This window comes from Talpa europaea, assembly GCF_964194135.1.
Source record: "Talpa europaea genome assembly, chromosome: 10".
Classification (NCBI taxonomy): Eukaryota; Metazoa; Chordata; class Mammalia; order Eulipotyphla; family Talpidae; genus Talpa; species Talpa europaea.
The window spans coordinates 25,841,679-25,869,304 of NC_140077.1; the positions used below are offsets into that span (position 1 = coordinate 25,841,679).

General features: G+C 37.4%; 1 protein-coding gene across 1 annotated transcript in view; it reads right to left on the minus strand.

The window, feature by feature from the left end:
- Window positions 1–1,190: 1,190 nt before the first annotated feature.
- The window catches only part of EXOC6 (exocyst complex component 6), a gene marked incomplete at both ends in the record, with an annotated part of 175,824 nt that continues 149,388 nt past the window's right edge, over window positions 1,191–27,626 (minus strand). The window contains 3 exons of the mRNA XM_084245652.1: window positions 1,191–1,231; window positions 1,987–2,099; window positions 3,219–3,331. Of these exons, the coding sequence (XP_084101778.1) occupies window positions 1,191–1,231; window positions 1,987–2,099; window positions 3,219–3,331 (267 nt within the window). The remainder of the gene's footprint in view (window positions 1,232–1,986; window positions 2,100–3,218; window positions 3,332–27,626) is intronic.

Below are 27,626 nucleotides of genomic sequence, written 5' to 3' on the forward strand. Positions count from 1 at the left end.
CCCCTCCGAGTTAAAGAGCTGGGTTTCTCCCATTTTGCTCCATTTCTCTTTCAGGGAAATTACTTTCTCTGATGCTTGCCTTGGTATCCCAAGCGCCCACAAAGATTCTCCAGCACCCCCGCTACCCCTCTCCAGTCTCTGATCTACCACTTCAGGAATTCTGCAAAAGGTGTAGTGTCTTTAATGCCCGAGACCTCACCAAGACACCCTAAACACACATGGAACAGAGAGCTCCCAGCACCTTTGTCTCAAGGATGGAACTCGTGTTTGCTATTCTCCCGAGGTCCACACCCCACCCCACCTCACCAGCAAGTGTACCTGGTTGCATCGTTTTTTTTTTCGTGTCCCCTCCGAGGTCTCCACATACCCCAGTGAGCTCCTGTCCCTACAGCAAAACCCGAGGGTGGGTGGGTGAGTGGGGTACGTGCAGCGCCTTTACTGAGAAGAGTAAAGTGAACTGCTCGAGATCATCGCACAGGTGAGAACGCAGGGGCCTGCTCGGAGCAACGCAAAGGCTGCGGTCTTAGAACCCCCACGCCTCAGCTAAGCCTGGGAAAGTCCTGCACGCCCTGGAGAGCCGGTAAGGCTTGCCAGGGTCAGCCACATTGCACAGTTTGCAAAGAGAGCTGGCTGTTCACTGATCCTCTCGTAGCTTCCAGATTTTGTGTCTTAAGACTTACCAGGTTTTCCATGTCGTGTTTTTTTTCTTTTATGTGAAAGAAAAGGATAAGAGATGGTCAAGAAAATAAATGATTGTTTTCTTTCTTCTGGCTTCACTCCCATTCCAGTAAGTAGGGAGTGATAGAGCCTGTCTAAAGGAAGCTGTTGTTTTAAACCCGGAAGCTCTGAACACATACAACAGCCACACATTTTCAACAACTTGCTCAACCTTTTTAATTTTTCATCACAAAATCAAGAAATGTACATATAATTCTTTATACTTATTTTACAGAGTCAAGTATAAGTTGCTTACAGGCATAAATCCTAAAAATGTAGACGTATTCAGCATAAATACAAAGAAAATAAGGACCAGACTAATATTACCATTGGGACCACAGTAATTTACACAAAGGAAAAAAATGTACATTTGTTTTAGGTTTCCAGAGTTCATTTGGTTTGGCTTATTTCTAAAGTGAGGATAAAGTACTGAGACCTGCTATGTGAGGAAAGTAATCTGACCCCTGTGGCAGCTATGTGTCCAGGAATATATCTACCCTAGCAGAAGCTGCACCTGAAGTGGTTAGCCCCATTAGTTCCTGTGCTCTCTTTTAACTTGAACCAAACCAAATAAATCCTAGAATGGGGTCAGCTGCAAACAATATACTTACAAATCTTAACCCTGATGAACAGAAACAACACTGCATCTTTAGAAAATCCAAACACCATTTCTTCATATTCATCATGATTAAATTAAACCTCTCAACAAGAACAAATAATTTACATTCTCACTTAGTTAAATCAAGTTTGATTTCAGGAACCTTTAAAGATTTGTCTACTTCCCCCTCAGAAATAGAAAATGAGGTGAAATAAGAGCTAAAAGTCAGAAAATGATAATGAGATACCCTCATATCAGACATGACTGCATTCCAAAATCAGATGCTGATGAAAACACACACCAAAAAAATCATTCAACTTTGAATAGAAAAAAAAGTACTTATATATAGACATAAGATTTTGCAATGTATTTAAAATCAGTATCATACACATGTTTAATGTGATTTATATATTACAGTTTTTCCTTTTTTCCCCTAAACATCAAAAAGGTCATGTTTTCCATATATAAAATAGTATTCAATTAAAAATCCATATAAATGATAGTTATTGTTTCTTTTTTAAGTTCTGACCAGTGTCTTTTCTCTACCGTATTTTTGAATTCTGCAAATTACTACATCATGACCAGTGCCTGTTAGAGATCAACGTAGCGTAACAGATATGGTAGGTATCTTGCATACAAGTGATGTAAGGTCTAACTGTGCTGGGACATACCATTTACCAAACTTCTCAGCTGTTTCACGACTGTCTCTATCAACTTCTGTTTGTCCCGATCGTTCTTCCTGAACTGAGCAAATATATTGTTCTTTTTGCTAGTATCCTTCATCCTAGGAATATATGTGAATGAAGAAGCTTAGTAAAAGGAAATTAAAAACTATGCCATCACTAGTAAAATATCTTAGTATGCTCTGAATTATCTCACACTAATCCTATGCTTGAAAAATATGCTTAAAAATAGGTACTAAAATTACAGAGATAGCAACCACACACAAAAAAACTAATAAGCTATATTTTACATTCTATATAGTGTTTTTGCATTAGTATATAAATCTAATGTCTGTTAAGTTTTCTAATGCCCTACTACTTTCTAATATCATTCCATAAAATATGCTAAGATACATACCCTCCATGGGCTCTGCAAATCACATTCAGAGTAAGACAATATGAAAGGAAAAGTGACATTAGAAATTTAAAGCAAGCAATTTTTTTTGGTGTTTCATGGCATTGTAAAATAAATTTACGTTTTAGAGTTTGTTTTGTTTTCTCAAATCAAAAAAGTGGAGATATTTTTATATGTGGGAAAATAATATATACTTTAAATTCAGAAATTGAAATTTTAAAAATAATTATAAATAATGAAAAAAAATGTCATGTTATAAAAGAAAAAGATACAGCTAAATTTGTGTTACTGATTGGACAAAATGCACTAGTAAAGACCCTGTGACTTCAGTTTTATTATATTAATTTTTCATATAACATACTTTTTTTTTTTGTTTTTCCCTCAGATAACATATTTTTCTATCTGTAGAAAATCCAAGCTCATAATGGTAGGTTTTATATAGCACTGTGGGCAAACATTCCAATTCCCAGCCACCTTTTATAAAATGTAAATACCTTCTTTACTGTGTTATAGTAATTTTTAAAAAAGTAGTTTTAACTCTCACATCTTCAAGAAACATTTCTAAGACCAATTAAGCCTGCTGTTGAGGATATAACAGGAAATATGTTGTGTTCATATCAACACAAACAGCAATCTCATATAAAACTACACCAACATTGCAGGGCAACAAAGAATGCAGCTTTTAAGTTTTGGTCATTAACTGGGACTGAGTTCTTAAGCTTCATGTAGCTATTTCTGTTTTGCTGCAAGTCTCTACTTTTTCAACTATCATTGAAACATAAAATGCTAAAATATTATTTTTAAAAAGTTCTTAGAATATACTCACTTTTCCAAAAGAGTAAGGGCTGTGTTTGGATTCACCCGAAGGTACTTAGAAGCTGGCTGTCCATAATCAGCTAGGTAAGTAGACCAGTCCCAAACCATAAATAGGTCAAGGAGCTGAGGAAGATGGGGGGGAAATGTTAAACCATAGTCAATGTTAGCCATAGTCAATATAAGTAAAGTACCTGTTATTTTTGATCCATTTTAATATGACCTGCTGCTTAGAGGAAATAGAATAAGGAAAATCATTTTTAAAATTTCATTAACTGTTGAACTGTTGTCAAATATGGAAGTAACATTATACAGAAAATTCTGTAGTCTACCTTTCTCCTTTGCAATTACTAAAATTGTCGGGGGTTGTTTTTCTCATGAAATACTTTATTGTTATCAAATAATTGTAAAATAATGAAATCAGTGTTAATATATTTACAGTTGTACTGGTATACAGATATTTAATCTTTATACATTGGCTAGTACTTCAATTTAACTGATAAGGGTTGGTGCTACTAAATGTTTGAAGAATTTTAACGAATTTAAACTGAAACATTTTTCTTAGAGGTTAAATATGTTTACCTTTCAAAGAAGCTGTTTGCACCTAGACTTTTCCCAAAATAATTTAAACCAAAAGCTCAGATAATCTCAATTAAGTGCATTAAACAATCTCTACTGGATTCTCCCTGGTGATAGATCCTCAGTAATTATGAAATGAGGGCTTCAGAACCCAGCCTGTTAATGCTACATGATTATTTTGTATAAACAAACAACAACAAAAAAGAAACCCTCTTGTTTTCCACAGTGTTTTAAAACTGGCTATTTGCTTTATAATCTCCAGTTAGAACTGTTGTCAAATATGGAAGTAATCTTTTAAAAGCAATGCCATGCCTAAACCAAAGCACCAAACTCCTTATCCAACTTTAAAACCCTAATCCCCTTTAAGCCATTTAAAACCAACTTCCTATCCCCATTTGAATTGTTTCAGAAAGCTAAATACTTTACTCAGTAACTTCCTTCAGTTTTTAGTATGTTATTCTTTCTTTTTGTTTTAACTCACTTTAAAAGTAAGGAGTGTATTTATTGGTTTTGCTTTCAAATGAAGGAAGCACTTGCATTTACCCAAAAGATAGGTGAGCCTACCCACAGATTCAGAGGGATAAAACATCTGCGCTGATTAAAATTTAAAGAAAGATTACAAGAAGTCATTTCTTCCTTAGGAAGTTAAGAGACTTGGGCGACTCTCTCCCTGTGCAATATATAGTTATTAATTTCCTTATAGGAGGAAGACCCTATGAGGAAAATATGAACAACGCCTGATACTTAAAACAACAACAACAACAAAAAACAACAACAACAACATAAAAAACCCTCTCAATTTTCTTCAGATGGCATTTTAGGCCACACTGAAATTTAAAACATAGGCACAGAAACCATAGTAAGACAATGTTTAAGAATATACTGTCTGAAAAAAAAAAAAACTAACACCAGGAAACTTATTTAAAAGTTCTTCAATTTTTGACTGTGGTTTGGAAACGAGTACATTGTTTCCTTCACAAGAAGGAAAAGTTACACTTCCATGGTGAAAAGCAAATTGGCGGAACTTCTCTGGAATGTGATTTTGTCATTTATGTTTAAGAACATCATAAAAATGGCTATTTCCTTTGACTCAGTAAGCCTACTTCTAGGAATTTAACTTCATGAAATAGACAAAAATTTATCCACAAGGATATTGATGCACAAAAAAAAGATGCACAAAGCATTATCTGTGTTATCAAAAACAGGAAGAAAACAATAGTCTTAAATCTCAATGTATACAATGAATATCATGTGGTTATTAAAACTCATGTTTGTAGAGGATTTTATATATGGAAGAATGTTTTAACAAATGTTACTAAATTACATAAAAGTCCATCAAATAAGACTGGAAAGAAATTTGAGAAAATAGAGTGGTTGTTATTTATGTGGTATATTATAGTTCTCATTAATATTGACAATGGCTATGTATTAACTCTAGAGCTGGAAATAAGGTTTACATATTTATATATTAAAATAAATGCCAATGATGAGAAATCCTCACATAGTTGCCAACAAAAGCTTTATTTGTAGGATTCCCCTTTTAGGTAAATGCATGTATTTTCACAAGTGTGTATGGGGATGGGCACAGTCAGCAGAAAGTAACCACTTAATATACTGGCTGTGATCTCCTTTCTTTCCAAAAGGCTTAGCAACATGACCTTTGGGATTTGGAAGAGGAACAAACCTTAAAATAATCTCTTTTTCTCTTGTGCTGATCTACCCCCAGGTGAAAGAGGAGGAACCTACCTAATGAATAAAAAGCCTACACCAGCTCTAACTACAGAGAGAACAGGCTCTTCTATGGCACAGTACAGACATTCCTAGATACATAAATATATTTATGATTTTCACATAAGGTCAGACATCTCATCACTAGAAATTACAAGAACAACAAAATTTAACCTACCTGCCCTCATGCAGACAAACCTAATCTAAATTTTTACACTAGGACATTATAGAAATACATAGTTGACTTGTATATATACAGAGAGCTGCACAAATTTGCACATCAATGGGTAAGGAATACATTGGCAATGCAGATAAAAGGGCCACTGATAGAGAGAAGTCATTTATTCAGTCAATAAGTACTGACTGCCCACCTATAACATGCTAGTTACTGTACTAGGCACCAGAAGTCCCTGTTCTCAAAGTGAAAGGGAGACGGTCAACAAGGAAACAAGTAACATTTTGGTGTTAACATGAAGAAATTACACATAAAAAACTTCACATAAGGCCTCCTTGGTGGCACAAGGGGTTAAGTCGCAGCACTATCAAGATATCGGCAGTCACTGCAGCACAAGTTCGATCCCCAGCCAGGGAGCTAGCCCACATGGCTCAGCCGACCTCTCCTGTTTCACCCGCTACTCCCCTCTGCAGTGTAGTTCAGTCAATCTGCCTGTTTTGCTCCCTACTCTGTCTCTGGTGAATCCTCTCATCCCCCATACCTCTGGCCTGTACCCCAGTTTTTGTATGCATAATAAATCTTTAAAAAAAATTTCACACAAAAAATCTTAATTTATAGTAACATGAAGAAATACTATCAATGTACTATTAAATAAGATAGAGACTGATCTTTGTAGGAGTGAGTGACTGCTTATTCATAATTCTCAGTCTAGGGCTATAGCCTGAGCACCAATTCAGTGTCTGTGCCCCAAAGGACACGTGGATGTGAGTGGAAAGCAAGCAAGCTGTTTTCAGTCTCTGATTTCTTATTTCCATGTGTGTAAGGATTTTTCAAATGTAGAATATGGCATTTAATAAGTAGTAGCAAACTTCACAAAGCTAGGCAGGCACACCCAAAGAGTGTCCAGCACAGTATGAACACTCAGTAAACATTCAAGAAATAAATAAGTTATTAATGATGCCAGACCACTATTCCAAGTTAATTTGGGTGCTTTTCTCGTTTGATGAACACAAAAAATGAGCACCCTCAGGACTACTCAGACTAATGCTGACAAGGCTCTGAAACATGCCAAGGTTGGTGTGGTTTGCAGGAAAACTAGGACAAATGACGGAGACACCTGGCTTCCCTCCATCTACCCCAGGCTTTCACTGGGACATTGCTAGAGGACAGATTCCCTCATGGCAAAGTATTGGATCTGATGTTAATAGAGTTAAGTGACCCTCCTAGAGGAAAAAAAAGGCACTAATATGTTTACCATCCACAACCAGGTTCTTTTTCACCTTTTAAAGTATAGTTCTAGGGGCCTCCCTGGTGACGCAGGGGTTAAGTCTCAGCACTATGAAGCTGTTGCCAGCCACTGCTACATGAGTTTGATCCCCAGCCAGGGAGCTACCCACATGGTGCAGCAGACCTCTCCTGTCTTGCCCACTGCTCCCCTCAGCAGTGTATTTCAGTAGATCTGCCTATTCTGCTCCGCACTCTGTCTCTGTTGAATCCTCTCACTCCCCCACACCTCTGGCCTACACCCCAGCTCTTGTATCCATAAAAAAATAAAAATAAATTTATGAACTGAGCCCATTTCTAGAAGCCTGTTTTGCCCAAAAAGCATGATCCCTGTTCTTTGGAATAGTTTAAAAAGTAGGTGACTGCTCAGAAGCCAGAATGTGATAGGAAGGAATGAGGAAACTCTTGCCAAATACAACCACTAAGGCCTTCACTCCACAAAAAGAGCCACCACCTTGGGGACTGTCCCTCACATTCCATCAAGTTTCACAGGACACCCTATGTCCTTAATTTAAAACCCAAATTACAGAAAACCTCACTACTCCCTCTCAAATGCTTCCCATGATGGCAGTATACAAATAATACATTTGTTATTAATTGTGCAAAATCTCTCTGTCTTGTAAATTAATAGTAAGACATAGTCTCAACAGGTGATTTTATTAGTTAACATAGTTCAAAGATGTAGATCAAGCATGAACAAAAACAAAAATCTTCCCTAGATTATCCAGAAGCAATTGTACAATTACTTATTAAAGGATAAAATCAGGCATATTATGAAGAAACTTGGTATTAAGTTCTGTAAATGGGTTTGTTTCAATAGTTGAGTAAAGTAATTCCACCTTAAATCTTTTTGGGAAGTAAGTGAAGTATGGATCATATAAAAATGAATAGCAAAATAATGTGCCTCAGCTCTGTCTCATCATGATCTATAAGATTACCTAAAATTAGTATCCTAACTTCTTTTTTCACCAAGGATTCAAAAATACCCTTCATAACTAATCTGATAACATAAAGTGGATTTATGCCAATATTTGTAAGTGAGTTGTAAGTTTCACTTCCTCAGCTTTCAGTGTGTGTGTCCAGCAAACAAAAAGATTCAGCTTAAGGGGGAAAATGGTTACATGGGTGGTCCCATTTATACGCTCAAAATAGTTGAATCGCTTCAGAATCACTGAAGAACGCGTTTGTGTCGATGTATTTAGCTTGCTGACAGTTTCCCATCCTAAGTCTCACTCCGTATCTGCACGCCCAAGAAACTTGGGGTCTCAGACCTGTTGAGATCACTTTGTGCAAATCACACAATGAATCTAGACCGACTTAAAACCATTCTATGGAACTCTTGAAGTCACTTTGTGGCTTTGTAAAAGCGAACCCAGAGAGCCAGGTCATTTTTCCCTTGAATCTGGTTTAGCTCTCTTTGTTTTGGGTCTTTTGGGTTTTGCTTTTGAAGCACCTCAGGGGCAGTGACCCAAGACAGAAGATAAATAAAGTTAAGCCAACCTCAAGAGAAAAGCAATTGGGGATACCAGGTTTGCTTTTGTAAATGTGAACAGTGACCTGGGGGCTCAGGGTCAACCTTAGTCCCCCAAATTCCCTTTTCTAAACACCAAATCCACCTGGGACCTCAGAGTTCCTCTGCAGATTCCAAAAGTAAACCAGGAGATCATTTTTCCTTTGCCTCCAAAAAACAAAGCCAAAACAAGGGTGTGCTTCAGAGAATTTTACACCAACAAAAATCCTAGCCCTGAATACAGCTTCAGGGAAGAAATATGAGTAATTAGGCACCAGGGAGTCAGGGAAATGGGTCTTATGATATTAGTGACAATGGAGGGGAGGGGAATACAAGTCCTTTCTCTAAACAGATGTTTCTAAATAGAAATCAAATGATGAACTCCAAGTGATTTTTAAAGATACCTGACTTTACACTCTTTCCAGCTATTCCAAAACACCACATTTGCAAAGCAGCATCACTGTTTCTACCCACCTTACTTTTTTTGTTTTTAAAGATTTATTTTATGTATATAAGAACCGGTGAGGTACAGACCAGATGTGCGGGAGGGGGAGAGGATTCACCCACAGAGGGGAACAGAACAGGCAGACTGATGGAAATACACTGCTGAGGGGAGCAGTGGATGAGACAGGAGAGGTCTGCCGTGCCCTGTGGGTTGCTCTGCGGCTCCTGGCACTGCAGAGGCTGCGGACAGATTCGCAGCCCTGCGCTCAACCGCCTGCACCACCAGGGAGGTCCTACCCATCTTACTTTTTACCCCCAGATGTTAATTCCCCTCAAGTGACCTTCTGGCTTTTAGACACGCCTGACCCCTAACCCACACCTCCCTCTTCAGATACCCCATTTGCCAAGCCAACTCTCGGTCAGCCTTTCCACTTGCAGGCACCTATGTGAGGGTCAGGAGTGACCTCTGAGCACTTGGTGAAGCAGGAGTTGTTTAAAGAACTTCACTCAGGTCAACTGCACACAGCAGAAGAGTGTTCAGGAGGTATTTTTAACAGATGCTATGTAATAGTCCTAGTTAACTATTAGGTGGGTTTGGACTTTATGTAAGTAGAACCTACATAATCAGTTTATACACATCCATATTTGCTTTAACTTGAATTTTTTGGTTACTGCCCTGGCTAAAATGGCATATAGGGAGGTACATATATATGCTTTTATGTGGTTAATTTATTAAAATTAAATTCTCAAGTAATACATAGTTAAAATCAATCCCATTCTCAAATCCTACCCATCCCATTCTCAAGCAATCATAGTCAGAGCTTTCTGTTTCTGATTCTGATGACTATACCTCAAAATCTATAAAAATGCTTATTTTTCTATTTTTGTTTTATATTATCGTTATCGCATAATGAGGGTTTACTTATACCACCATTCTTTTTCAGAACATTTTTAATCACCCAAGAGAATCCCTATGCCCATTAGCAGTCATCCCCAAATGGGAGTACATACCAAGTGGGCCTTTGTGCCTGACTTCTCTGACTTGGCATAATGTTTTCGTGGTCCACCCATGCTGTAGATGTATGATTACCTTCACTCCTTTTTATTGCCAAATCATATTCCATATCATCGATAGACCACATTTTGTTTACCCACTCATCAATTTACAGACATTTGGGTTATTTCCATTTCCTATTTTTAATGTTGTAATGAACATTCCATGTGTAAGTTTTTATGTGGACATTTTTATGTCTCTTGAGTACATATCTAGGAGTAAAATTTGTTACATAAACTTTTTTAAAAAAATGATTTATTTATGCATACAAGAACCAGGGTACAGGCTAGAGGTGCGGGGAGTGAGAGGATTCACCAGAGACAGGGTGGGAAACAGAACAAGAAGATTGACTGAAATACACCACTGAGGGGAGCAGTGGGCGAGTCAGGAGAGGTCTGCTGCACCATGTGGGTAGCTCCCTGGCTGGAGCTCAAACTTATGCTGCAGTGGCTGCGGATAGCTTCATAGGTTGTGTCTTAACCCCTTGTGCCACCAGGGAGGCCGTAAACTCTTTCTTTATGCACTCAAGTACTGGGGTATAGGCAAGAGGTGTGTGGGGGGGAAGGGTGAGAGGATTCACCAGAGCCAGAGCGGGGAACAGAACAGGCAGACTGATGAAACACATTGCTGAGGGGAGCAGTGGGCGGCAGGAGAGGTCTGTCGCACCATGTGGGACCCTCGCCAGCGGCCAGAGATTGAACCAGTGCTGCAGAGGCTGCGGGCAGCTTCACAGCCCAGCGCTCAACCTCTGTGCCACCAGGAGAGGCCCTACATGAACTTTTAAGAGTATCTTTTGACTCTCCATTCAGTAACAAAAAAAATTAGTACCTTTTAGAGTTGAATTTTAAAATATTTGGGCAATCAGGGCCTAAATATTTATATATTTTAAATATTATAATAATAAATATATTTTACATATATATTTAAACCCAAATAACAAATAAATATTTGACTAAAGATTTTTATGGATGCAGAAAGATGTTAACATTATTATCTAGAATTTTTTATGATTTAGTTCTGAAAAACAAAAATCCTTTAGTTATTCAAAACAAGAAAACATTTTAGAGTTTCCTCAAGTAAATTTGCCTCAAACAGACAAATGTGGTTTTGGCTTTTATACTACCCTTATGTGACTTGTTTTTCTTTAATCACAAGAGTACTTAACTCAGCATCCTGATATTATAAGGTGGGTCCCATATTAAGAGGAGCACTTAACTAATTAACTAATTACTCAAACCAGAAATCTGTAAGTTCCTCAACAGTCTGTTTTTGACATCTCTCTCTCTCTCTCTCTCTCTCTCACACACACACACACACCCTTCCACATTTAACTTATTGCCAAATTGCGCCAATTTAACCTCCTATATATTTCTTGAATTTACTTGTTTCCTAGTTTCCATCACTATTCCCACCACCACAACCACCACCATCACCACCACTACTACTGTCCTAGTTCAGATATGTAATAGCTTCCTTGGGGAATAATTCTCCCATCTAATACCCTAGATCCATCAACCTCCATGCTGTTGCCAAGAGATCCAGATAAAATACAAATCTGACCATACCACTCATTTGCTTAAAACTGGCAATGGCTCCCCAACTTCTGCAAGATAAAGTTCATGTTCTTTAACATGACATACAAAGTTCTCTTGCCCCTGATCCAGGTCAACCTCTTGGCTCCCCTTCCTGCTTTGTAATTTAAGTTCCTAAACAAGGAAACATTCATAGTTCTCTTACAAACCACGGTGATTCCAGAGCATGTTGCTCATTTTCTTCTCCTCTGTGTGTAGCGGAGTTCTCCAACTTCACCCAGGAACTTATATTTATTTCATAAAATTTAAGTCTGGATTCACCTCTCACAAGAGGCCCCACCAGACTATCTAGGTTGCTCCTGTTTTCTGTCTTCACAGTGTCATCCACATATCTCTATCACAGTACTTTTTTTTTCCACAGAATATTGATACCATGGGTGAATTTGTGTCCAGTCTACCCACTAAAAAAAATCAAATGGGTGATTCATGGCTATCTCATGCTAAGATGCAATATTCCAATAGTTAAAGTGCCATTCTTTCTCCCAATGTACTTTGCAAGTGCCTCAAAGCTGATGACATGTTTTATATAATTATCTGTATCTTATTCATATCTGGATCAGTGGCTAATATATAATATGCACCATGTAAATGTATGTTGAGATAAAAGGAATATGTTACCTTTAAGAACAGAATTTTATAAGTCTACACTGAACCCATATCTTATATATTTATCAGGTGGCTATGTTATCATCTAATTTATATGTAAGTTATTAATAAAGATATCCTGAATTTTTAGTAATGTCTTGTAATTATTCTGAAAGTTCTATTACTATCAGCTAATTTTTGTATAGGATGCACTACATATTTCCTTTTTTTAAAGATTTATTTATTTATGCATACAAGAACTGGGGTAGAGACCAGAGGTCCGGGGGGTGAGAGGATTCAGCAGAGACAGAGTGGGGAACAGAACAGGCAGATTGACTGACATACACTGCTGAGGAGAGCAGCGGATGAGTCAGGAGAGGTCTGCTGCACTATGTGGGTAGCTGGCTGGGGATAGAACTCATGCTGCAGTGGCTGCGGATAGCTTCATAGGTTGCATCTAACTCCTTGCGCCACCAGGGAGGCCCCACACTACATATTTCACAACGAAACTTCTGCTCCTTAGATTACCTTTTGCAAACCAGTGATGCCATCATCAAACAGGTTAAATAATCATTCAATTTTCTGTCCAGATTCATCATATCATCTGCCACACTTACATAACAGGTAGGTAGTTGTGTAATGACTTCACCAATGAAGCTCAAACTTCCCATACTAAGGAAATCAAACTTTGAAACTCATGATGAGAGGTGTTCACCAGACTTTCAATTCTCTCTGATGAGTCATTTTGCTTCACTGAAGCGACAAAAAAGTAAGATCTGCTTGTATGAATTAACTTTGGAAGAACTTAAACAAAGGAAGACAATATGAATTACCCAAAGAAGAAAAACTATATGTCAACATGTTCTAAATTCCAGAAGATTGCAGTTGCTTGATTGAAGGAAGCTAACATAGGCTAGGATTTCTTTATTTATTCCTTTATAGTGCAACTGTTAAGAACAACAATAGGGAGGGAATAACCACTTTTTAAAAATTTGTAAGTGGATCTAAGTGGATATCCACTGTCCCTCCTCTGCATAGTTGTGGCTTAAAATACGCAAATGAAAACTTGAAGAATCTAATGCCTGGATTAATTTAGTTTTCAATAAAATTAGTCAAATGTTTTACTCTAAAGCCTTAGTAAGTCAAATAAAACATATTATTTAAAATTTGTCATTAGTTAGACACACTGACTTTTGGCTTTTGGAAAAAACAAAGGTAAACAAAATTAAAACAAAATACTCAGCCCTGCAGTATTTTGTAGGGAATTCTTTATCTTATCAGGGAATTCTTTAAGCTGGAACTCAGGCCATTTGAAATAAATGAAACAAACTAAGACCATTAAATCCCAACTGCTTCAGGATAAAACAGGGGGTAGTTTCCATGGTAATAATACCTTAGGAGTCAGTAAAAAAATAGAGACCCCAGTTCTAATCCTTCTAAGAAATCGTTGGTGAAGTGGTGAACTGAATTTCAGATGCGCATCTCATTTGTACTGCTTTCTAGAGATAAGATCCCAGTTTTATATCCTAGAACACAAATACAAACACTTTACCAATTTGACCTGCATTCCCAAAGGAATGCAGAGTTAACTGAACTTATTTAGTATGATGGAAATAAGGAAACTAAGGATCTGTTAAAGACAAACAAATACTATCATAGCTTGGTGAGAATTTCAGGGGGCATCTTTCTTTCATATAATAGATTTTATAGTCTTTACTCAAACAATTTTTAAAATGTACTTAGTTTATTTTTCTAGATTCTAAAGGGCACTTATTTCTCTTATGTTAGATAATGTTTTAATCCCTAATTATCCAGTTACTTCCAGACCTGACAGTATATGTGATTACCTTCTGTCAGGTATAATAATTTACTCAATAAGCATGTTAGAACCCTTGCTACTTAGTCTGTTTCAACAGATAAAATTTTTTTTTTTTTCCCAAAGACTCAAGGCATAATTAAATAAGAACACAGTTAGGGCAGTTATCAAGCCACACTGACACTGATTCACTAAGGTGAATATTCACTATATACAGCGTATATAGTCAAGGCTGATTTGGGGTCGGGTGCTTGCCTGAGTGTAAGGTAATAGATTCTGGGTAGGGCAACAGTCACACTACTGTGACATTCTGAGTAATGAAGGCATGCACACGAACTTTGAAAAATGGATTAGCAACGAACTTGAAGATGCAGCTTAGCTAAGCAGCAGCTATTGGTAAATATTTTTTGGCATCATACCTTCACTGCAGGCGACAGCAGCAAATACAAAAAGAAAAACTAAATAAAAACTTCAGGGGAAGGATTTATTTTCTTGGGAAGATAAATGCTAGTGGAATTAAATGGATGGTGATCTGAGTCAGTAAGGCTTGCATGTGAGTCTGCACTATGGGAGTGCAAAAGGAAATCCCTACCTGACCTCTGGATAACCTAAACAGGAAATTAGGACATTTCTAAGCAAAATAGGCTGTGTCATCCTGTTAAGATAATTGTTTCCATTGACACTTTGCATAAACATCTTACACTAGGCCATCAGAAAAAACTCAAGCCATAGCGTCTCTTCTTTGTAATACAAAAATCAGTGCCTGGCTCAGTGCCTTCAACACAAATGAGGAGGTAAAGTCTGTTGATAATTAGGAGGACAAAGAAGAGGAGTGCAGGGAAACAAACAGGTAAGAAAGTTCAGAGTGTTCCTTTGGTATTTACAGATTAGTTGAAAATAAATGAAAATGTTTTTAAAAGGAATAGAATTCTTACAAAATCTGGGATATTTAAGAAAGCATTTAATGATTTTAAGGAAGGATTCAACAAACATTACAACTTAAAATCAGCCAACTTTTTTCGTAACTTTAAACTATCTGATAATTGGCTATGGTACTTCAGAATGTTAGAAATTGGCATAATTCAGTTGAGAGAAATCATGTGTCTTAGATGACTCATCTAACCAATACTCCAAGAATATTATTTGTTTGCAATTGTATTTTACTTGGATAGTAAGTGCTATTTCTTATGATATCAATAGTGTATGTATGTCCATGATCTATGTCCCATTAAACTCCTGGCCAACTCAGTTTTCTTTTTTTAATAAAGCAACTTACATTTTTAATCAATCATTTAATTTAAGGGAGTTGTAGACTCTGGATCTCAACCACTTCTATAAAATGCAGGGATTGTGTTTGCATGTGAAACACTATTTGACACTACAAATGAAAAGATGATGACCCAGTCGTAGGAAATAAGGAGTATTTATTTATTTATTTATTTATTTTTTTTTTGGTGGGACCACCCTTGCCGGTGGCCAGGGATTGAACTGGTGCTGCACAGGCTGCCGGCAGCCTCGCAACCCAGAGCTCAACCGCTACACCACCAGGGGAGGCCCTTAAGGAGTTTTTAAATGTAATAAAGAGAGAGTCACACAAATATAATAATGGCCTAACATGCCAATAATACTGAGACAATTATGTATAGATTATTATTATTAGAGCAGTCAATCTTGCTGAGGGCGTGAGGGAGATAAGGCATAAACCCAAGAAGACTCTTTAGGTGGTAGCCAAAATGAATCTTGTAAAAGGAGTTAAGGGAAGGGCAGTGGGTTTTCAAGCAGATGACACAGCATGAGAAAAGGCTGTGAAGATGAGAAACAGCTGTGCTTATGGGGAGTGTCACCTACTCTAGGGATGCCAAACTTTAAATAAGGTACGTGTAGTAAACCTGTTACCAAAAGAAAAATTTTAAATGATCAATAATAAAAAAGAGAGAGACTGAACTAAAATATGAGTAAGAGAATTATGATAGGTTGGAGAAGGGGCCGGAGCCAGGGCCAGTGCAGGACATGGAGGTCTTATTTTGGAACTTAGAGTTGTCATTGAAAGATTTTAAACAATGGGCCTCCTTGGTGGTGCAAGGGGTTAAGTCTCAGCACTATCAAGCTATCTGCAGCATGAGTTTGATCCCTGGCCAGGGAGCTAACCCACATGGCACAGCTGACTTACCCACTGCTCCCCTCAGCAGTAAATTTCAGTAGATCTGCCTGTTCTGCTCCCCACTCTGTCTGGTGACTACACACACACACACACACACACACACACACACACACACACCCCGACACCTCTGGCCTGCATGCCCCTTCTTGTATGTATAAATAAAATAAAAATAAATCTTAAAAAAAAAAGAAAGATTTTAAACAAGGGAGCTGACATAGGGTGATTAATCACTTAAATAGGTAACTCCAGCAACTATGTGAAGAATGGATTTGAGGAGGAAAAAAAAACAAAAGTAGAAGAAGTAATTATGAGACTGTTGTGATACATAGCACTGTTGGGAAATATACTGGGACAGACAAGTAGGTAGTTGTGACAGAAAGAAGAGGATAGATGTGTAGTAGGCAGTAGTTAAAGAGGAGGGTTTGAGAACTGCATAGGATGAAAAATCCCTAGGGTACAAAGACTGACTGGAAGTAGGACACGGCAGAGGGGTGTCATCAACCAAAATAAAGGATGTGGAAAAATATTTGATACAAGAATGAAGGGAAACTGATGTGTTGATAGCTTTGGCCACACAGGATGAGGGACACACATCCCAGTGGAATTATCTTTTTTTTTCCCCTAAGATTTATTTTATTTATACAAGAACCGGGGTACAGGCCAGATGCGCGGGAGGGTGAGAGGATTCACCAGAGACAGAGCGGGGAACAGACCAGGCAGACTGACGAAATACACTGCTCAGGGGAGCAGCGGGTGAGACAGGAGAGGTGTGCTCGCCATGTGGGTTGTTCCAAGGTCGTGGGGATGGAACTGGCGCTGCAGAGGCTGTGGACCATTTTACAGTGCTGCGCTCAACCGCCTGCGCCACCAGGGAGGCCCCCCCAGTGGAATTATTTACCAAGAGGTTGGATATGTATCTAAGGAATAGAGCAGTTTGAGTCAGATGCAGAATTAGAATGAGTGAGTTCACCCAGGCAAAGTATAGAGAGAGCAGTCTTCTGGGGATAGAAACCTTAGACATACATTTAAGGAGTAGGAAAAGGAAGCCATGAAAGTGACAAGAAAAGAACATTAAACAGTGCACAGCCTTCAAAGAGAATTATAAACAGGATGCATTTAACATGATCAAACACAGCAGAAGAACATTAAGTAAGATAATGATTAAAAACGTCAAATGGTCTTCCCTGGTGACCTAAGTGAACATGGTGTGGCAAAGCAGGTAGAGGAATGGGGAATGAACATGAGATGAGAGGATATAATCAATTACAAATCATTGTATTAAGGAATCTAGATGCAAACGAGAAAAAAGATTACAAATAGCTGGAATGAGAAAAGAGAAGACATTCTCTCATAGGAAAGATAGGAACATGTTTTTGAACTGAGGGAATTAAAAGGGTAAAAAGCAGGACCTCCCCGGTGGCACAGCGGGTTGAGCACAGCGCTGTGAAGCTGTCCGTTTGCATCCTCTTCAGCATGGGTTCAATTCAGCACACCAGCATGGGTTCGATCCCGGCACACCAGATCTCTCCTGTCTCGCCCGCTGCTCCCCTCAGCAGTGTATTTCACTCAGTCTGCCTGTTCTGGTCCCTGCTCTGTCTCTGGTGAATTCTCTCACTCCCGCCCCCACACCTCTGGCCTGTACCCAGTTCTTGTATAAATAAATCTTTAAAAAAAAAAACATAAAAAGGAGAGTATATTAAAAAAATAAAAGGATAAAGCAAAGGAAAGGCAGATGGATAATGAAACAAAGTCACATTGAAAAGACAGCGTCAAGGGCATAGGGAGCTAAGGAAAGCTACCTGTCATTGAGTCTGAAGGAAGGGAAAATGCTGGGTGGGGGGTGAGTGTGATAGAGATAAACTGACTATAAAGCAACAGTGCGAGACTGATGATAACAGAGATGAATGAAGGAGGCTAATGGGGCTGGAGCTTTCACTCAAGAGTGGAGGATCCATGGTCTATAAACAGAACAGGGAACTAGGAGGACATCAACCTCATTCCCATTATGCAGCATGTGAAAGACATGGAGCCGCCAATAGAGAGGCAGACAGCACAGATGATCAGAGATCTATGACAAGGAGGTGAAGGAAGCATTCTACCCAACAGCTGAAACTGTAGAACCATTTACGCTGGAAAGAAAGTTTTCAGATGGCATAATGTAAGCGGGTAGAAGTGGTGGAGAGATAACGGTAAACAAAACAATGAACCAACCTGACAGGAATAAGGTTATAAAGTGGAAAGGAAAGAGGTACAAAAGTGCAAAGAATGAGGAGAAAGTACTTAACTTCACTGAGGAATCAAATATTTTAATCTTCTAGAACGAGGGACGCATGGTTGGGAAGTGCCAGAAATGACAAACTGACCAGGTCTCAGGAAGAAATGGAAGAAGCTTCCACGAGGTTTTCAAAAGGGCAGAGACACCTCTATTTGATTGTGGTATATTAACAATAAAATGGTAGCAGGAGCAAGGGACCTGTTAAGGGGAGAATGTCTGGAGATTTGTTTAGGTCTTCTGATGTCCCCTCCAGTTCAAATGTCCTAGGATTTCATGATCATGAAAATCACTAATTCACAGACTAAAAGTAATTGCCAGATGAGCTGACATTTAAGAAAATACAAGAGTCAAAGAACTATAAACTATTAAACACTCTAGGGACTAAACTATTACTTAATTTAAGTACTAATCATTGTAATATATACCTAAAAATGAACTTCAGGCAATAATGATATAAATAATTCTCAAATTAAACAATCCCACTAACAACTTTATTCTTTCAATATATATTAGTAAAAAATTTTCATCATAACCACTGACCTAAAAGACACTGATTTTATTTGTGTTTTTTTAAAAAAAATATTTATTTATGCATACAAGAGCTGGGGTTCAGGCCAGAAGTGTGGGGGGTAAGAGGATTTACCAGAGACAGAGTGGGGAACAGAACAGGCAGATTGACTGCAATATACTGCTGAGTGGAGCAGCAGGTGAGACAGGAGAGGTCTGCTGTGCCATGTGGGCAGCTCCCTGGCTGGGGATCAAACTCGTGCTGCAGTGGCTGTGGATAGCTTCATAGGTTGCATCTTAACCCCTTGCGCCACCAGGGAGGCCCAAAGACACTGATTTTAAATAAATACAAATGGCCGAATGGGGCCTCCCGGGTGGTGCAGCGGTTGAGCGCTGGGTTGCGAAGCTGCCCTCGGCCTCTGCGGCGCCGGTTCGATCCCCAGCTGCTCCCCAGCCACCGGAGGAGGATCCCACATGGCGCGCAGACCTCTCCTGCCGCCTGCTGCTCCCCTCAGCAGTGTACTTCGGTCCTTCTGCCTGCTCTGCTTCCCGCTCTGGCTCTGGTGAATTCTCTCACCCTCCCGTGCTTCTGACTGTACCCAGTGCACGTATAAACAAAACAAACTAACAAATAAATAAATAAATAAAACATGCCTCTATTAAAAAAAAATAAAAAAAAAAAAACAAAAACAAATGGCTGAATGAATCCCTTTTCAGTGCTAGCAAAATGTTCTCAGTGTTGAGTTCTCTGGAACCATCCAAATTTGTGGATGGGTGACTTGGGAGGTCCCAGATTTGTTCACCAGCTTCTCCACCAAAAATAAATAAATTTTAAAAAGTGAATTTGAAGAAGGGTGGTTCTAAGAACTTCCTAAAGTTTGGTAGCTGTACATATATCTATCTTTTTCAATTAAAAAAAAAAAAGACAACTGATGATTAAGAACATTTCAATTTGGAACTGCCTCTCTTTAAATTATACACTGAGCTATTGTTCCCAGTCTATGGAAACAAAGACTTACTTCTTGTATAACACATTGTAAATTTACCTAAAAACCATCCCCATTAGATGATGCTTATCCTATAAATAAGAAATACTCTGTATTTGCCCAAATACACAGTTATACAACATAATCATTTTCCATAAACTTACTTTTATTTGTTATACTGCTATGTTAAATCTCTTAAAAATAATTCTGATTGGTATTCCATTTTTTGATAGTTATTTTGGCAGTACCAAGTAATTCCACTTCTTTAAAGGATTACAGAAAGAGTTTCATAAGAGCTCATTATATATCTATAAGGATATTAACTGGGTCATTATTTATATTTAGAAAAAACCAGACGCTCCATGATGACCAACAAAAGGGAATTTGTTGGCAAATTAACACTATAGAACATTATAATGATAAAGAATGAATCAGATACATATTAATCAAAATGAAACCATGTAATATTGTATGAAAAATATAAAGTGTAACATAAATGATTCTACTTTCTCCCCAAAGTACTCTACATATGTGCACATAAAATGGTATCTGTGTATATGCTTGAATGTACATTATAGAAAGCCTGTAGGCAAACACACCTAAGATTAGAAGTTAAAAGGGAGAAAAAAGTGAATTTCTCTTTACATACTTTTTTATGTTTGACTTTTTTGTTGTTTTAAACAGTGAGCAAGCAATACTAATTTCCTGGTTTTTGATAATATACACTACAGCTATATTAGAAGCTACTTGGGGGGGGGGCTGGGTGAAATGTATATGGAACCTTTCTAAAATATTTTTGTACCCACTTTTAAGTCTATATATAATCACTAAAAATAAAAATGCCTTCAAAAACAATAAGTATGTATTGTTTTTATAATTATTATGGTGTTTATTTTCTGTTTTTCAAAAATGCATTTTAGAGGGTAATTTTCCAAATGGCAAAACAGTTCTAAGCTTTACTGTTAAAATAATTGTAAAAATTTGAGTTCAAAATTTTCATCAACAACTGAAGATATGAGCATGAATCACATATATAGTTAAGCACAAAAACTGTATCAACTTTCAAGATTATGACACTTGAGCAAAAAAGGACAGAGAGGCAAAAGTCATTTAGGTTCAGACTAATCCTTTATAATCCAAGCTCTCCCAAAGGGCAGCATACCTTTCTAATATATGAACCTGAAGGTAAACTTTGTGAGATGTCTGATCTTGTTTTATTCAGGAGTAAACCCAGATACATCTTCCTTTAATTCTTTGGCACTTCAAATGAATTTAGGATTGTCTAAGGAAAAATGCGTGCTGGAGGAGCTGTGTGAACAAGCTTGTTTTCCTGCTACTATATCTAGTCAAGCATTCAGATACTACAACTTCGGCAAATCCCATTAATACTTTAAGAAGTCAAAGACTTTAAAACTTCTAAAGAAAGTTCCTGTGAAGTAGTCACAGGGGCAAGTTTAAGCAAGCAGAGTGTGTATACAATATAGTAACAAATATAATGCAAACAAAAGAAGATTTGTTTAATTATAGTGGAAATAATTGTTATTTAAAAGTGTCTTCTTCCTCATCATAAAAGAATAAACTGGACTAGTGGCAAAAGAATTGTATGTTGTGATGCCTTAAGATTAGAAACAGAAGACAGAAATTTCAAAGTCAAGTCTTGGCAGACGCCCAGTCTCCATGGTAAGAAATTATGGCCAAACAATTCCTTTATGACTTCCAAGGCTTATTCACGTCCCTTTAGGTAGTTATTCATTTTGAGTCAAATAAAGTATATATTTTATCAGTGTTCTCCTTTCTATGAGGAAGTATATCTCAACTTATTTCCCAAACTTTATAACCATTTCGGGGTATGGAAGCAAGGGATTATCGGACTACATATAAAAGAGTGAAAGAATGTAGGTGAGGGTAATAATAATAAGAACAAGGAAGTGAGTGTCCAGGTACTTCCCATTTCGAGCAATATTGTGGCAAGGAACTGTGCTTCCTATAGTTTACCATAACATAGATCTGGCCCACCAGTCCCAACATCACCCTACTGAAGAATGCTAACTACGGAGTTGCTAATAGCAGACTCATTCAACAAATGACCCCAAGTTTCACGCAATTCTCTCATTTTAACAATGAAGATTAAGCATGCCATGAAAAACATCTATCCCAGAAATAAACTGTACATTTTTACTCATAGGTGTCATTAAACCATTAAGATAGTTAAATAGTTCAGGAAATAGTTTCTTAAGGTCATACAGTAGCAGAACTCCACCCAGTTTCCTGACGTTCTACATAAAAGTGGTTTTGTCATCACACCATCCAAATACTTTAGTGGCTTTCTTTTTTGCACTCTAGTTTGTCTCCTCTGGCAAAGATATCAAATAACCATTAATTTCATTAATATTAAGGCATCTCTCAAATTATCTATCTCTTACTTTATTGTCCACTATTCCGTTCTCCCAGTGGTTGGCTATAATAGCCACTCAATAAGAATTTGTTCAATAAAGGAATGAGTAAATGAAGGGATAAAAATCCATATATACCTAATGCTTTTTACTATAGACAATTTTAGGATTCCACTGACAAATGTTTATTTGTACACTGTGTTGTTCCAAATGGGTTTTAAGGCGACTTACAAGAACATATACAAGATAAACACAACTTAATAAATGAGAAAAAAGTCAGGTCTAAGAGAAAGTAAAGGAAGGAGAGAAGATGGAGCTGGTATACAAAATGCATGTGATGCTATCTTTTACTATTGCGTTTTCTAGCTCTAATATAAAGAAAACAGGGTTAATTAGATAATTCAGTGTCCTTGAGATGAAAGCAAACTAGCTGCTCAGGATAAATTCAACTATTTCTAATACTGAAAACAAATTTCTGAGTCTACATGAAGAAGCCATCATGAAAAATAGTGAACCACATCACCTGTTATTAAGCAATAATAATTCAGTTATCTGTTGCCTAGACTACTAGTTTTGTTCCTGTTTAGTCTATTCTCCCTAGATCAGCCATAATAATATTTTAAAAATATAAATCAGAGCAAGATCCCAATCTACTTTAAATCCTTGAATGGCTTCCCATCATTCTTAACATCCAAAATGTCTTCACAAGGCTCTCAAGACCCTACATGATTTCACTCTGATAACCTTCCCAATTTCATTGTTCACTACATTATGGCCATACTGCTGTTCTTTCTCTTCCTTGATAGTACATTAGGATTATGTACTTGCTCTTTCCTCTGCCAGGAATGCTATTTCCCCATATCTTCTAATTTCATTCAGATATCTACTCAAATATTCTCAGAAAGGTTTTCCCTGACAGCACAATTTCGAGTGGCCCACCTTACTGTGATTAGCCTCTTCTATTTTTCTCACAGGACCTAAAGATATTTGAAATTCCATAGAATCTGTCTGAAATCACCATTATTTGTTGTGGAGCTCTCACCAAAAACATGAGATTATAAGAAGGGATATTGCCCAGTTTGTTCACTGCTGTACTCCTAGCACTTCAAGCAGTGCCCAGATTTTGTCCAGTAAATGAATAAATATTTTGTCTAGTAAATGAATAAATATCAAAATGGGGCAGCTCTTGGTGAGCTGGCTTAATCTGTACAACTTTCCATTTCCCCAGAACAGTGGTGGGTAACTACTTGTCTTTAAGTCATATATGATGCCTTTGAGAATATGAAATTGTGGACCCTCTTCTCAGAAAAATGCACAAACACACAAAATTTTACATGAACCTCCTTAAACCAATCCATAGTCCTGAGGTTAGAGTCCCTGATCTAAATGTATGTAAGGGCCTTTACGCAATCAACCCGTTATAACCGATTCCTGTCCAGGAACTGACTGAGACAAAAAACGTCAACAAAAAGTTGTAAAGCATTCCTAGCATATTTCTCTACAAGTGGTAAAATATAAAAGTGGTCAAATTAGTAATAGCTGTGGCTAATAGCTGCAGAGCCTCCTCACGCTATTGTATTCAGAAGCCAGAACTGGATTTTCTCATGAAAGAAAATAACATAGTTCTGGATGACACACATATAAGACAACAGATCTGTGAAGTGAGGAGCAGTTTTAGGGGTTGCCTCTTTTTTAAAAATGACAGATGAGTGAGAAAAACTGCAAAACAGAATGGGGGTGACCCATTGTATGTTTAGATCGGAAATCAGGGATAAAGGAGTTTGACAAAACCAAGTGAGGTGGGAGGATCTATAGAGAAGGGAAACAGTGAGGGTGTCAACACAGGGTGAGAGGGCCTCCCTAGTGGCGCAGGCGGGTGAGCGCAGCGCTATGAAGCTGTCCACAGCCTCTGCAATGCCAGTTCGAGATCCCCGCCAGCCATGGAGCAACCCACATGGCACAGTAGACCTCTCCTGACTCGCCCACTGCTCCCCTCAGCAGTGTTATTTCAGTCAATCTGCCTGTTCTGTTCCCCACTCTGTCTCTGGTGAATCCTCTCACCCTCCCACACATCTGGCCTGTACCCCGGTTCTTGTACAAATAAATAAATCTTTAAAAAAAAAACACATGGGGTGAGAGACATGCAACCAGTGTGACATTCCAGACCAGTATGGAATTTGGAAACGAAGCCAAAGAGAATGGCTATTGAGAAGCACAAATTTAGTCAAAAACTAATGTAGAGAAATGATTTATGACACGTGGCAAAGGATTACCATCCTAATATGCCAAGAAACTACAAAAACATATTATTTAAATACCCAATGAGAAGATACAAACAGGCGACATGTCAAACAAAATTGTATGTGGCCAAAATGTATTTAAAAATTTCAGGTTAAAACTAGACATAATTTTTTACCCAAGTCTGCCAAATATTAGAAGAGGGTGACCTAGGAGTCAACAGTATATAGGGAAGCCTACAATTTTGCAAATTGGAATAATAATTCTAAAAAGTAACTTGGCCTTTAAAATCTGCATATCCTTTGACCCAACACTTATTACTAAAACAAACAAAAACCCAGAACCTTCTTACACACACACACACACACACATTTGTACACAAATATCACAATTCTTTCTCTTTTTTTTCAGTGATACAATGATGACATTCCATATTTAAATTCTTGACTCTCTTACCAAAGTTTAGGATTTTGGTGATTCTAGTAACGAGAAATTTAAATTAATTGTTCAATAATTTTTAAAAACGGCATATTCTTTTTTTTTTCAAGAAGATTGCATTTATTAATTTTTGCGTTGAAGAGCTAGGATGTAGGCCAGAGGTGTAGGGGGTGAAAGGATTCACCAGAGACAGAGTGGGGAGCACAACAGGCGGATTTACTGAAATACACTGCTGAGGGGAGCAGCACAGTTAACTCCTAGGCCACCAGAGAGGCCCTAGACTACATTCTTGCCCCAGTGAAATGCAATCATACTGGAAACAGATATGAATAGGGCATGTCAAGTTCTAGGAATTGATAAAAACACACAAACAAACAAAGGATTGGCTTAACATTCACAACAGTCCATGAACTCTTTTGGAAGCCGAGACCTTTCCCTGGGTGCCATTATTAAAAAGAAGCATCAGCAGGGTCCCAAAACAACTTTTAGACATGTATTCTTTAAGAAACTATGTCAGATCAAACAAGTGATGGCAGGAGAAGGAATATGTGTCTTTGTGAAACTGCTCCCTTGCTTGCCAGGGAGGACTTGGTGACAAGGGAGAGGCCAAGTGAACAAAGGAGGCTTCCTTCTGTACTGTGAGTGCTCACAGCTAAGCTAACGTGCAAAGTAATATGGGTGAACATTTCCACCAGTCATAAGGGACTTAGAACTTTTTTCATCATATTTTAGTACCACTAAACAGTATTACTATTTTTCTTGTGGAAGTTTTCATTTTGTTTTAAGGGTCTTCTTTTGGCAAGTCTCAGATTTTTCTATCTTAAGGAAAGGTGCAGTTCTCTTGAAAAAAGTCACTCTGATTGTACTTCCTTTTGATTATCGGGAGATGTGCTTTACAACAAAAATTACAGAACTTGCCTAGATTATTTTTTTCAAAATATCTGTCCTTTAACTTTTTTCCCATATTATTTAAAATATATACAGTGTATTAGTGAAGGGGAAAAGCAATGGATATATTCATTATCTCCAAGTATGCATACTATGGCTCAATAACAATAGACTTGATGATTAACTAAGGAATCTGACAACTGTTAGGATCTGAACTCCACATGAGCTGGTATTTTAATTTCCCACTTAAATCTTTTCATTCTTCACAAGCAATCCTGTGTTACCGTTTCATGCTTCTTAAAAATAAGTTATTCTATGTGACTGACTGACTGGTTTGCTGTATTTAAGCGGCATTAATCATCTAGTAATTACCATCCTTCATAAAATCACCCAAGTGGGTTTATTTAAAGGAAGTTCAACAAATTATTTCTGAAAAGTTACTACTGCTTTTCATCATTTTTGTATTATTTGTATTTTAATATTAAAATTTATCCATCTATTGAACAACTTAGCTACTGTTTTAATCAGATAGTTCTACAAATGCACAGATTAATGTAATACAATAATGGTCCAGGTAATTGTGTTTTTAAACTGTGTGCCATAGAACACTGCTATGCAGGATGTGAGATTTTTATTTGTAAAAAGTATTCGGTACTCAAAGGGGTATCTCAAGGTCTCGGCTTCCAAAGGGGTATGGATGGACATCTCAAAGTCTTTAATGTGCCAATGAAATTGTGTACAAATGCAGGATTTTCTAAACTTATTTGACAGTAGTTTCCTTTCTTTATGACTCACTGTTCCAAACAACAGTAGTTTAGGAACTGCTGCTTTAAAGTTCTACTTTGTCAATCGCTCAATTAAGGTACATATTGCCTTTGTCTAAATGTCAATAGTTGCCCTGTCCACAATACTTCTTTTTCCATAAAAGAATAATCATTTGGTTTGGGGACAATGACATTTCTTAGAAATTACACATTACTGTACTAATATCCTTAATTATAGCTGAGATAAATTAAGAAATGTTTATATTTGTTAAGATTTTACTTCAGAAGGTTGAGAATTGCGTCACATATATTTAGTAATACTTTCAACAAAAATAAATTAGAAAAAAATTACTGTTTTTAAAGAACACTTTTAGAGAACATTAACTTACATGGAATACCTCAATTACTAATAAGGTGTCTCTGTACACCAAAAAATGCTTTTGAGAATAGCTCAAAAAGTTGCATTTCCTTATTTAACATTTATTGATTGTTTACTATGTGCCAAGAATAGTGCTAGGCAACAGATGTACAACAGTAAAAAAAAGGCATGATTCTTGTCTTTATGGGATTATAAATTTAGCTTTTTTCTTTTATATTGCCTATGTTAATTATTATAAACACTTTATTTTTCAAATACCTTTGATGTGGTAAGACTATAGTTAAGCAGGTATTAAACAACGTCAAACTTATAATCAACCAATTTGCTAATAAGGGATGTCATGAACCATGAAATATACAGTTAAACGGAATATAATAGAAGTCATTCTACTTGAACATTAGAAATACATATCACTTATGTCTCAGTCTTGGGTTTTACAATTGTTTTACATTAGCATGTTATGAGATCCAATTCTTTTCAATAAATGTGCTGGGGGATCAGGGTAACCAGATGGAACAAAATGAATCTTGAGCCTTATACCCCACACCATACACAAAAATCAATTCCAGATGGATTGTAAACCTAAATGTGAATGGTAAAACAATAAAACTATTAGGAAAAAACA